The 14,015-nt window shown below is 41.7% G+C and overlaps 1 protein-coding gene across 1 annotated transcript in view; it reads left to right on the top strand.

The window, feature by feature from the left end:
* The window catches only part of nipsnap1 (nipsnap homolog 1 (C. elegans)), a gene marked incomplete at its 3' end in the record, with an annotated part of 35,487 nt that overhangs the window by 286 nt on the left and 21,186 nt on the right, over window positions 1-14,015 (top strand). Inside the window, exon 2 of the mRNA XM_043715275.1 lies at window positions 13,815-13,948. Within this exon, the coding sequence (XP_043571210.1) occupies window positions 13,815-13,948 (134 nt within the window). The remainder of the gene's footprint in view (window positions 1-13,814; window positions 13,949-14,015) is intronic.

Below are 14,015 nucleotides of genomic sequence, written 5' to 3'. Positions count from 1 at the left end.
GAGCTCACTCTGTTAACTGCGAGCTCCTGCGGTACAGCTGCCAGCGCTGAAGGGAATGGTCTTTCTCTGTGAGGGATGTTTATCGGCGTGTTTAATACATCTCATTCAAAGACAACACAACCATTCTCCTTCAAAATGCTGTCAAATTGTAAACATTTGAATCCTGCGATGATTTACGCAAATGCCATAGTTCTAACAAGGTTCTTACTTCGTCAGTTATATTTACCCAACATTTTGTTCTTAGCCAAACAACTTCAATATGCATTGGAGTATTTGAATTATAATCCAAATCCCCCCCCCCCCCCCCCAAATTTATTTCTGAATTTTAATTTAATTCTGAACCAGATTTTGACTAAATTCTCACCTGCATTTTTTAAAATTGTGGTGAACAGACCATGAAAACATTCCCTCCTTTCCAGTATGATGTTCAAAAAAATTGTCATGCTTTTCTGTTTAAGTAGCTTGATCATTGTTATTGTCTCTCACTGAGGGAACATTCGGACTATATCTGTGGTATTTGTGGAGGAGGTTTGTTTCACCCCACCATCAGTTAGAGTGTAAATGCAACCTGAATCCACCCACATGGCTCAAACTAACACTGGAACAATATAGAGTGAGAATCCATCGAGAAGGCAGGTGAACTAGCTTGGGAGTCAGCTTATGTCGTGACCCAGTTTTGTTTTGATTAGGTAGGAATCTGTTTTCAAATGCATACTGATGTTACAGGCCAGAGAAAATGGGAAATGGATAGATCATTAAAGTGTATGGAATTGGATGAATGTCAAAGAACAGGTACTTCAGCTCAGGTATGAGATCATGGCCTGACTACCTAAGTCTAGTTAAGCAGTGCAAGGTTTCTCAAAAATTCAGAAACTGACTGAACATTAGTTTTGAACAACAGTTCAATGCAAAGCCAATTTTAAATGTTCTGAAGAAAATCCATTAAACTCTGTTATATTTTGGGCTTCTCAGATGCTTTAACTGAAAGAAGATTTTGTGTGAAGAGTAATCCAGATTACATAGTCATTTATTTTTGAGGAACACATACAGTTCAATCATATCTATTTGAAGCATAATTATGAGGTGAGGTGAGAGAAGGGCTTGATATGACTGGCAAAACTGAACTCTGGAAATTGAGGGAAACTCACTGGTGGTTAGAGTCATATGTTCAACTGAGAAAGATGGTTGTGGTTTTGAAGCCCAGTCATCTCAGTGCCAGGACACTGCTGCAGGTGTTACTCAGGATAATGTCGTAGGCTCAGCCATCTTCAGCTGCTTCTTCAATGGCCTTCCCGTCATTATATGATCATTGCTAAAGACTGCAAAACATTCAGCATCCTACCTCATACTGAAGCAGTCCATATGCAGCAAGATATGGACAGTGTTCTGGTTTGAGCTAATAAGTGACAAGTGACATTGGTGTCACGTAAGTGGCAGACAATGACAATCTCAAGGCTGAGACAATCTAACTATGTCTCCTTGATATTCTCTCCATCAAGATCCTGGGGTTACAATTGATAAGATTCTAAACTGGCCAATTGTATAAAAACTAGTGACTACGAGAACAGGTCAGAGGCTGGGAATTCTGAAATGAGCACCTAGTCTCCTGATTCACCAGAGACATTCCATCATCTATAAGACACAAGTCAATGTGATAGAATACTGCCTACATGGGTGGATGTATATCGTGCAGCAAATAGTCAACTTGATCACCAGTCCATCGTCGTTGGCTGTCCTTTGATTCAAAAATAATGTTGACTCAGAGTTGCAAGTTTCTGCCTTGGGCTTCATGTGATTAACAGGACAATTCCTCACCTACAGATTTTTGGTCTGTTATGAAGTTGAAGGCATGTACTATATCTTTGAGAGAGTAAATGCTGTTTTGAACTGAGAATTTACAAGCATCTGTGTATATGACTAAATGACAGTCCCAGAGTGCACTGGAAAATTGAAAATATGTAACGTTTGGCTGTGAAATGGATACCTAAGTTTTGTTTGCTGTTTTGACAACAATTTGAACTTAACCAATTAGTTTAAATTATTCCCCAGGATACTAAAACCCAATCAAGTCTGAATTTATTGTTTTGCCAATATTGAACCAATGAGACAATCCAATGTAGGGAGTATAAAAATGCAGGCATTTTGAAAATTGGAGAGAGAACAACTGCCATCAGGAGAGAGTCCCAAGAAATTAGTAAACACTCTCTATCAAAGGTACCTTTTCATATGCAACATATTCGCAGTAAAAAGAAAGAGTACGACCCAGGGAGATCCTCAGCCGGAAGAAGAAAGACACTGAAGATGACAGCAGCTATGCCTTGGACTTCTGTTAACTTGTGAAGATCTTTTATTGTCAGACAGTCATTATCGTTTTTGTGGAAGATTGAGTTGACACAGAACTGCAGTTGAATCTCTTCGATATAGCGAGAGCTGGCTACATAGTTATTAGAAATGTTCAATATATTCCAGAGTCTTTCCTTCAACGTATATGGGAGGTGGAATATTTGACTAACCAGGTTGAATATATGAATATTTTGCCAAAGTTTAAGAACAGGTCAAATTTCTTGTTTGCAGAATAGAAGAGATCATTGGTAACCTGCAAACCTGTTGCAGAATGAACAGTGACACCGCAGTCATCAGCATACTGCAAGTCTCTACTGTCTGTGGTGGTCAGTTCAATTTTGACACAGAGGCAACAGAGGTAAAATAATTTTCTATTTAGGATGTATTTAATACTCACACCAGAGGGCAGTTTATCTTTGAGGTGAATGACATTGTCAGGTAGATTGTAAATAATATGGAGGCTCTTGCTTGATGCCAGTTGGATTTTGAAGCCATTTGTTTCAGTTCTCCCACTCAAGACAGTTTCAGTCACGTCATTGCTAAAACAGTGCAGGAATTGGACACCAAATCTTTGGAGCATGAACCATAGAGCCTTATGATTTGCTGTTTAAAATGCTTCAGTAGGATCAATGATTCCAGTAAAGTGTTCTTGATGTTCTCTCGACTTTTTCTTCTGGATTAGTCTGGACACAAACACCGCTTCAAAAGTTCGTACAAATAGTCTAAAGCCACATTGTGTCTCTTGGAGGATTTCTTCAGTTACAGGAAGTAGGCGATTCAGGAGAATGTGCCAGGATTTCTCCAGCTATGGACAACAGGGAAGTACCTCAAAAGTGTCCACGCTGTGATTTATTCCACTTCTTGAAGGTAGTTCCAATCATCATATTCCAGAAGACAGGGGAGTTCTTTGTCGTCTCAAATCTGCAGGATGGGTGCATCAAGATTGGCATCACATCGCCAATCTAGATATTCACTTCCTGCACAACAGGATGTGCTGTAGCACTGTATCAAGGATCCTTTGATGGCACCTTCCCAACCTCCAGCTTCTACCACCTAGAAATACAAGGGCTGTAAATGCATGGGAAGACCATGATCTGTACATTCACCTCCAAATACTCACTTGATAATGTCAGTGAGTGTCCTCATCATATTAAGAAGTTGGCTCATTACCACAATCACCTTTTCATTTAGGGATTGGCATCAAATACTCCCATGAAAGAATATTCAAATGTTAAGAGGATGATTAATCTTGGTTGCAGCAATGACTTAAGTACCAGACTAAACTGATAAACATGTAGATGATTTACAGCAGCAAACTATGCTTGACAGCTTTGTGTTTAGGAAATTCCGTTCATGTAAGTGTTAAATAATCAAGTTCTTAGTTTAGCTTTTTTCAGTGGCAGTCCTTTGAAGACATTTCAGATAAATGATAGTTCCTTCTGATTACCGTCTTGAAATTATTTGATGTTACTGTCTACAGTGTTCTTTCAATCAGCATAAAAAAGAGTATTAGTTGGTTTATCGAAAATGTGTAATCTTTATACCCCTCAAGCCCTTTAATATACAGACTGGATAACTTTCAAAAATGAGCACATTGGATTCATGTCAGGGATCAAAATGTAGAAAGGCTGGAACAGGAAAGAAACCCATCCTGAAGCTGACTACTTCAAATATTAATGAAAATGAGACAAAAGTTGGACAATCAATTTGTGTAATAGAGCTGCATGGTCATTTAACAATTTAAATGAAATAGTATGTTCATTTAAATAGCCATTCTGCTGTTAACTGTAGGTTTCCGGTTTTGGTAACATCCTCCGCTTAAAGGAGGTTTGCGGAGACATGGTTGCGGTGTGACCTAAACTAACTGAAAATCCAAGGGTATTTGGTATTTCGGAAGAATGGGGAGAAATACAAAGGACGCAAGGTAGCTCTGTTACTAAAGGATGAGATTGCATAATCATGAAAAGTTATCTTTACACAAATGAGCAGGAATACAATGCATATGGGTGGAAATAGGATATAAGAAATAGCAAGAGGAAGAAGTCGGCATGGAAGTAGGTCATGGATTCTCTAACAACACTGTAAGACACGAGTATATTTGAAGAAATAATGGGTGTTGTAAGAAAGAAAGTACAATAATTGTGAGCAATCCTTCTCTTCATCGTGACATCCTCTTCATTTTGAGGAATATCAGGAGGAGAAGCAGGAGAAGTATCTTTATAGTGATTGGACAATTAAAATTGGCAAAGATAGCCTGGAGCATGAGTTCAAAAACTGTATTTGGGCCAGCATCGTAGAACAATCCATTCTGGAACCCACCAGTGAACAATCTATTTTAGTCCTGATATTGTGTAATAAGAGATGAATTAGTGATCGCACAGCAAGGGGCCCTGTAGGTAAGAGTGATAATAATACAACAGAATTTCACATTCAGTTTGATGGTGAGAAATCAGAGTCTAAAACTAGTGGCTTAAACTGAAACAAAAGCAATTAGATGGGGAAGACAACCAAGCTGGTTAAAGTGGAACGGGTTAAATGGCAAGACAGTGAAGAAGCAGTGGCAAGCACTTAAGGAGATATTCCACAACTCTCAACAAAAAATATATTCCATTGAGAACAAAAGATTCTACAAGAAGGATGATCTATATGTTGCGAACTAAGGAAGATAAAAAAAGGAATCAAATTATTGAAAATATGTGAAATTGTGTAAAGATTAGTGGCGCACCAGGTATTGGAAAAGTTTAGAAACTGTCAAAGGATGAGTAAAAGAAAGGAGAAATTAGAATGCAAAAATCTTTGCAAACCTTTTTGAAATGAGCAACCAAAGTTTTTACAAGTATTTAAAAAGATAAAAGTAGCTAATGTAAACTTTAATTCCCTATACAACGAGACTACAAAATTAGTGATACAATACAAACAGAGACTTTGTATACTTGTCTCTATGTTACAAGGCACAAAAGTCATCTAAGAATTGTATAAAATCTGTGGAGCAAGAGGGATGGAGGAACTTAGAGTAATCATTAAAGCTAAGTATAGGGTAGGTGGACTGACAAGTCCCCTAGATCTGCTGGCCTGCATTGTGGGGTCTTTAAAAGAAGTGGCTGCAGAGATAGTGAATACATCAGTTGTTACCTTCCGAAATTCTCAGGATTCTGGAAAGGTCCCAGTGAATTGGAAAACCACAAGTGAAACATCACCATTTAAGCAAGGAAGCTAGAAACCATAGGCCAGTTAATCCAAACGCTAGAACCAACCATTAAGGATTAGTTGCTGGATGTTTAACATAGAATCTCTACAGTGTGGAAACAGACTATTTGGATCAACATGTCCACACCGACCCTCCGATGACCCATGGACCCCACATGGACCCATTACCTGACCCAATTGCTCTACATTTCCCCTGACTAATGCACCTAACCTATACATCCCTCAACACTCTGGGCAATTTAGCTTGGTCAGTTCGCCTAACGTGCCATCTTTGGACTATGGGTGGAAACTGGAGCACCCAGAGGAAACCCACTCAGACACAGGCAGAATGTGCAAACTCGCCTGAGGCTAGAATCGAACACAGGTCCCTGGCGCTGTGAGGCAGCATTGCTAACCACTGAGCCTCCAGTCAAGTAGGGGCAACATGGTGTTATGAAAAGGAACTTGTGTTTGCCAAATTTATGAGAGCTCTTTGAGGCTGTCATGGGTAGATGGGTAGATAGGTAGATAGATATAGGATTCCAGTAGATATAGTGTTTCCAAGAAACATTGAGTAGGGTGCCACATAAAGGGTTTCTTCACAAAATAAGAATTCTGGGATTGGGAGTAATTGATTAGTATCAACATAGACTTGTTTAGCAAACAGCAAACAGAATTGGGATGAATGGGTAATTTGCATAATGGTAAATTAAAACTAGTGGGGTGGGATTTGGGGTTTGTCCTCATTTGCCTGAAATCTGGTTGAACAGTTGGATTTGGGGCCTGCCTTTGCCACTCCCCTCCCTTGTAAAATTGCTGTTTCTGTATACAGCTGTTAATGTTAATCATTTTGTAAATGTGTATTGTTTAATTTTTTAAAAAAACTAGTGGGATGCCACAGAAATCAGTGCTGGATTTCAACTATTTACAAGCTGTATTAGTTATTAGTTGACGGAACAAAGTGATTTGATGAGACTGAGATAGGAAGGAAACCAAATTCTGAAAAATACATGAAAAGGTTGAGTGAGGATGTGAACAGGCAGAGTATTATGTGGATAAATGTGAGGTTGTCTATTTTGGCAGAAACAATATAATATAGAATATTATTTAAATGTAGTGAGATTGCAGAATGTTGTAACACCACCTCCCACCTGCCTCCTGTAACACCTCCTCCCATCCTGCCTCTTATAAAAACACTATCCCTTACTCTCAATTCCTCTATCTCCACTGCATCTGCTCCCGGAAGGACCAATTCCACCACAGAACGTCCCAGATGGCCTCTTTCCTCAAGGACCGCCATTTCCCCTCCCACCTGGTCGACGATGCTCTCCAGGGTATTTCCTCCACTTCCCACACCTCCGCCCTTGAACCCCAGCCCTTCAATCGCAACAAGGGCAGAACCCCTCAGTCCTCACCTTCCACCCCACCAACCTCTTGGTACAATGCATCATCCTTTGCCATTTCCGCCACTTACAAACAGACTCCACCACCGGGGATACATTTCCCTCCGCATCCCTATCTGCATTCCCTCTATGACTCCCTTTTTAGGTACACGGTCACCACCAACCCACCCTCCACTCCCAGCACCTTCCCTTGCTACTACAAGAAGTGCAAAACCTGAACCCACGCCTCCGCCCTCACCTCTGTCCAAAGCCCCAAAGGATCCTTCCACATCCATCAGAGATTTACCTGTACTTCCAGACATGTCATCTGCTGTGTCCATTGCTGTCAGAGTGGTCTCCTCTACATTGGGGAGGCAGGACGCCAACTTGCGGAACATTTCAGAGAATATCTCTGGGACATGTGCACTAAACAACCCCACCATCCTGTGACTGAATACTTTAGCTCCCCCTCCCACTCCACCAAAGACATGCAAGTTCTGGGCCTCCTCCACCACCAAACTCTAGCCACCTGACGCCTGAAGGAAGAATGCCTCATCTTCCACCTTGGGACCCTCTAACTACATGGGATCAATGTAGATTTCACCAGTTTTTTTTTCATTTCCACTCCCCCCCCCACCTTATCTCAGATCCAACCTTCCAATTCAGCACCACCCTCTTGAACTGTCCCACCTGTCCATCTTCTTTCCCACCTATCCTGTCCACCCTCCTTTCTAACCGATTACCATCACCCCTCACCTCCATCTACCTATCGCATTCCCAGCTACCTTCCTCCCAGCCCCAGCCCCCTCCCATTTTTCTCTGAGCCCCCTCGGGCCACCTCCTCATTCCTGAAGAAGAGCTTATGCTCGAAACGTCGATTCTCCTGCTCCTCAGATGCTGCCTGACCGGCTGTGCTTTTCCAGCACCACGCTTTTCGACTGCAGAATGCTGTGTTCAGGGGGATGAGAGTGCGCTTGTACATGAATAACAGTAATTCAGCCTGCAGGCACAGCAATTGATTAAGAAGGAGAATAGAGTGTTAGCTTTTATTGCAAAGGGCTATTAGTGTAAATGTTGTGAACTCTTGCATTTACTGTACAGGCTATTGGTGAGATCACACCTGAAATCCTGCATGCAGTTCTGATGTTATTTATGAAGATAGGTACCTGCATTGGAAGCAGTTCAGAGAATATTCACAGGGCAGCCAAAGCTATTGGTGCAAGCAGGAAAATGGTGTTAAAATTGGATCAGTTGTTGAGTTGGAAAGACCACTCTTGAATCTATAGGGGTAGAGTAAGCAAAGATTTTATTCCAGCATTGACAAGGGAACAAGTCTCAGTTGCTGAAGAGCTTCAGCAATTATACAATGTTTGCAGCACATTTTTAATATTCTTCTTCCTCTGTTACATAATTTCATATTTTAATGACTCATTGCCCAGCTTGCATCATGTGCCAGCTTTGTTTAACATTCTGTTTTGCATCTAACAAAAACATGAAGCCACTACTACCCCCTACACACCCATGATTCTGATTGAATAGCTGGTTGGTTTCTGTAAAGAGCCTCAGATGAAGCTACACTGATTGAATGATTCTGAGGCCTATTGACATAACATAATTGTTTCTGTACTTTGCGTAACTTCAAACTCGTTTCTGGTAGTAATCAATTATTAGCTTTTTTTTCTGATATTCACCAAATAAAGCTGCATGAAAAGAAGGCAGTTTCTGAACGTGTATTTGCTGTAAGTAGTTTTGAGGGAGATATCTTAAAATCACATGCTTTTAAACCTTGTAAATGTAGCCCAGAGACAGGGACCATTAATTTTTGCCAAAAAGATAGCACACTGTTACTAAAATAACCCTTTATAATGTTCGGGTAGAGCAAATGCTTTTATCTTAATATCCCAACATTAAATTAACTCTCCAGAAGAACAGAGCACTGAATGTATTTCAGAGCAGACATGTTATTTGTTCTTGGATACTGTCAGATTGAAATCAGTCTACAGGATAATGAGTCCTCTAAATGTGTGTAACATTTGGTAGAGATTAATGTGAGATTGGTAATTTAAGGTATGAATTCAACTGTAGGTAAGCCTAAGTTCCACAAAAAAATTATGTAGTTTGCATTTACTGAAATAGATTTTTATAAAATCTCAATTGAGGTAAATGTGTGGAAGCTTTGTGTTGTATTGTGAACTATTCCAACATATTTGCAACTTAATTAAATAGTTGTGTTTTGTACAGAGAATAGATACAATGAGAATACCTTTGGATCACTGAGGGCAAATATGTCAAACCAAGGATACAATCAACCTTTGATCCGTTTACCTGCACTATCTTATTCAAACCGGACAACTAACCTCCTTGCGACCTATTTGTTCTCATCTTTCCAAGTATTTGCTCAGATCACAATCCTGGTATTGTAGACATTTCTGAAAAGAACGAAACAGACTTCAGTGCATCTTTAATATTGTCCAGGAAAATGTGGCAAATTTTTAAGAGAACACAATTTTTTCTTATTTAATGCAACCAAATTAATGTTGCACAAGCAATTGAATAAATACTATGTGAACATTGCTGCACTGACCTTCCTATCCTATTCCTGGCCCCCACATGTAAATGTGGGCAAGGTGGGGAGGAGATTGAATCTGATCTTATACTTGCTGTCTGTATGCATGATTGTGGTGCTGGAATAGCACAGCAGGTCAGGCAGCATCTGAGTAGCAGGAAAATCGACATTTCGGACATAAGGGTTTATGCTCAAAATGTTGACTCTCCTGCTCAGATACTGCCTGACCTGCTGTGCTTTTCCAGCACCACACTCTCGACGCTGATCTCCAGCATCTGCAGTTCTCACTTTCTCCTGTCTGTATGCATGGAATGTTTTGGGGCCCTGAACAACATATGCAGTGGTGAACCAATTAGGATCACATGAAACATTTGAGCTTCCTGATATTGTGAAAACAAGTTCGACTTTCATCCAAGATTTTAATGGCCGGAAGAGAATCTCTTAGGTGATTGGTGGGAGGCCTATGTGCCTGCATTCACATCTCATTATTACATATTCTAAGTGAATCCAAAGCCAATGGGCCAGATTGAAGTTCTGCTATGACACCACAACCAGTCCCAAATGGTGGTGGAATTAAACAACTCACTTTAACTTCCCCATCCTCATTCATGGAGGAGCCCAGCACATCAGTGTCAAAGATAAGGCTGACGCAGTGCCAAGTGGATGATCCATTTCTGGACCTCCAGTGGTCCCCAGCATTACTAGTTTTCAGACGATTCGATTCACTCCACGTGGTATCAAGAAATGGCTGGAGGCACTCAATACTGCAAAGGCAATGGGCCCTGGCAACATTTCGGTGATAGAATTGATGACATGTGCTCGCGAACTTGCTGCACCAGCTACTTCAGTACAGCTACAACACAGGAATCCATCTGACAATGTGAAAAATTATCACAGGTATGCCCTGTACAGAAAAAGCGAGACCAGTCCACCCCAGCCAATCACCGTCCCATCAGTCTTTACTCCATCATCAGTAAAGTGTTAGAAGGTGTCATCAACAGTGCTATCAAACAACGCCTTGGAAGATGGTCATGGTTGTTGAAGGTCAGTCACCTCAGCTCCAAGGTGTCTCTACAGGAGTTCTTCAGGGTAGTGACCTAAGGCCAGCCATCTTCAGCTGCTTCTTCAATGACCTTACAACCATCATAAGTGCAGAAGTGTGGATATTTGGCAATGATTGTGACTCCTCAGATACTGAAGCAGTCCAAGTTCAAGAAGATCTTGATGATGTTCAAACTTGTGCTGACAAGTGGCAAGCAACCTTCATGCCACACACAAATGCCAGGCAATAATCATCTCCAATAAAAGACAATCTAACCACCATTCCTTGACATTAGCATCACAGAATCCCCCATTATCAACATCCTTGGAGTTAACATTGACCAGAAACTCAACTGGAATTGCCACATAAATACAATGACTACAGGAGCAGGTCAGAGGCTAGGAATACTGCGGCAAGTAACTCACCTCCTGACTCCCCAAAGCTAATCCATCACCTATAAGGCACAAGTCAGGAGTGTGATGGAATACTTTCCACTTGCCTGGATGGGTGCAGCTCCAACAATACTCAAGAAGCTCAACACCACCCAGGACAAAGCAGCTTAATTGGCATCACCGCCACAAACAACCACTCCTTCCACCACCAACGCTCAGTAGCAACAGTGTGCACAATCTACAAGATGGACTGCAGAAATTCAGCAAAAATACTTGAACAGCACCTTTTTACATGTCCAATCACTTCTATCTAGAAGGACAAGGACAGCAGATACATGGGAACTCCACCACCTTCAAGTTCCCCTCCAAGCCACTCACCATCCTGACTTGGAAATATATCACTGTTCCTTTACTGTCGCTGGGTCAGAATCCTGGAAATCCCTCCCTAATGGTAATGCAGGTCTACCTACATTACATGGACTGCAGCGGTTCAAGAAGGCAGCTCACCACCACCTTCTCAGGATGACTACAGCCTAGCCAGCAATGCTCACGTCCTACAAATGAATAAAAACAGAATCTGCTCAGTAATACCCGGTTTGAGTTCCACCAGGACCACTGAGCTGCTGACATCATTACAACTTTGGTTGAGGCATGGACAGTAGAGCTTAACTCCAGAGATGAGAGTGACTGCTGTTGGTATTTGAATGAGTGTGGCAGCAGGAGTTCTCGTAAAACCAGAATCGGGCAAATCTTTCTGCTGGTTGGGAGTCCATACCAGATACAAAGGAAGATCAGAGTGGTTGTTTGAGGCCAGTCATCTCAGCAGCAGGATATCTCTGCAGAATGGGTAATGTCCTGGGCCCAACCATCTTCAGCTGTGTCATCAATGATTTTCCCTCCATTGTAAGGTCAGAAGTGTGGATGTTTGCTAATGATTTCACAATCTTCAGCAAAATGCATGTATCCTCAGCAGTTCAGCAAGGCATGGATAATATCCAAGTTTGGGCTGACAAGTGGCAAGGAACATTCATGCCACACTCATGTCAGGCAATGACTTTCTCCAATAAGAGAGAATCTAACCGCCATCCCTTGACATTCAATGGCATTACCATCACTGAATCCTCCAGTATCAACATCTGGGGCTTACCCTTGACCAGAAACTGAACTGAACAATCATTCGTATACTGTGGCTACAAGAGCAGGTCAGAGGCTAAGAATTCTGCAGCAAATAACTCCCCTCCTGACTCCCTAAAGCCTGTCCGCCATATACAAAGCACAAGTCAGACGTGTGATGGAATATTCCCCACTTGTCCAGATGAATGCAGCTCCAACAACATTTGAAGCTTGGCACCACCCAAGACAAAGCATATTAGCTTAATTGGCACCATGTCTACAAATAAAATCACTCCCTCCACTACTGATATTCAGTCGCAGTAGCGTGTACCATCTACAAGATGCACTGCAGAAATTCACCAAAACTCCCCAGACAGTACCTTCCAAACCCACAGTCACAAAGTAGACAGATTTATGGGAACATCACCACCAGCAAGTTTCCCTCCAAGCCCCTCACCATCCTGACTTGGAAATATATTGCCAGTCTTTCAGCGTCACAGGGTTTAAGAACCCAGAACCCCCTATGGTATTCTGGGTGTTCCTACACCTAATGGATATCAGCGGTTCAAGAAATCAGCTCACTACCACCTTCTCAAGAGCAACTAGGGATGGACAATTAATGCTGCCCTGGCCATCAAAGCCCACATCCTCTGAATGAATAAAACAAATTCTCACCTCATTCATATGCGGTTTGCTATTTTCCCAAATAGTGGAGAGAAACTAGACAGTGACAATTCCCAACATAAAAGCCTGAGTTAGTACCAGGTGGCTGCCGCTCACTAGTGCCACCTCCAGGTGACCACTTTGGTCAGTATTCCCCAACACCTCAGGGCACACTCCATGATTGCAACCACCCACGCCCTCTGTCCATGGAGGTTACCATTGGCAAAAGATTAGCTCCATCTCATAATCACAGCACATTTGGGACTCAATTATATTGTAGTTCAGGCACAGGTACCCCCCCCATCCCTGACATGCACCATAACAGGGTGTACCTCAGGGCTGCTGGCTTGCTTTCTTTGTGATCACTCTGAACTCATTTGGATGCTCACAGTCTCAGTCACAACATGTATTGAGGTGTCATAAGTGAGTAAGTTAAAAGTGCAGAGGGCAGGAAGGGTTAGGAGACAGAACCATGGAGACAGAGGGGAACCATCGAGGGAAGGAGCTGAGTGCAGTAGTTAGATTGGTAGATCATGAGACTTGATGGGAAGTGGAAGCAATGGCAGAGTTTGAGTAGCAGAGAGAAGGTGTTTATGTTACCCTTGCGGAGCACAGATCATTAACCTACTTGAGGCATTGTGACATGTTCCTTCAGACCATGGACACCGCACTGGCTAACTCACACCAAGCTGTAAAACAGTTGAAATGATGTGCAGCTGGGGTTTAAAGATAATGCCAATTTGGGGGAAAATGCAGACCTCTCGTTCTACAGCTGAAGTCTAGAAATGATTCTGTCACCCTGTAGTGTTTGGTTCGGAGATGCCGGTGTTGGACTGGGGTGTACAAAGTTAAAAATCACACAACACCAGGTTATAGTCCAACAGGTTTAATTGGAAGCACACTAGCTTTCGGAGTGACGCTCCTTCATCATCCGAAAGCTAGTGTGCTTCCAATTAAACCTGTTGGACTATAACCTGGTGTTGTGTGATTTTTAACTTTGTAGTGTTTGGAGCAGCATGCTTTTTGTCTGAAGTATTTTCCACTTCAGTGCAGGGCAAAAGTAACTATTAATTACTCTTCTCTGTTTCCATATAAACACACATGAACCTCTGTCTGTTTTCTTTCAGAGCAAATAGCAAAGGAGAGGAACAGGACAAAGGATGGTTTAGATCATTATTTGTCCACAAAGTTAATCAGAGAAAAGATGCTCACTCCAATCTTCTTTCCAAAAAGGAGACCAGCAGCTTGTATAAAATGCAGTGTAAGTGCAAACCACTCAGACTAAACTTTATCACTGTATTAAAAATCAACTGATTGTTCAACTCAAG

Source organism: Chiloscyllium plagiosum, chromosome 25 (assembly GCF_004010195.1).
Source record: "Chiloscyllium plagiosum isolate BGI_BamShark_2017 chromosome 25, ASM401019v2, whole genome shotgun sequence".
In the NCBI taxonomy this organism is placed as follows: domain Eukaryota; kingdom Metazoa; phylum Chordata; class Chondrichthyes; order Orectolobiformes; family Hemiscylliidae; genus Chiloscyllium; species Chiloscyllium plagiosum.
This window is presented reverse-complemented; position numbering and strand designations above follow the sequence as displayed.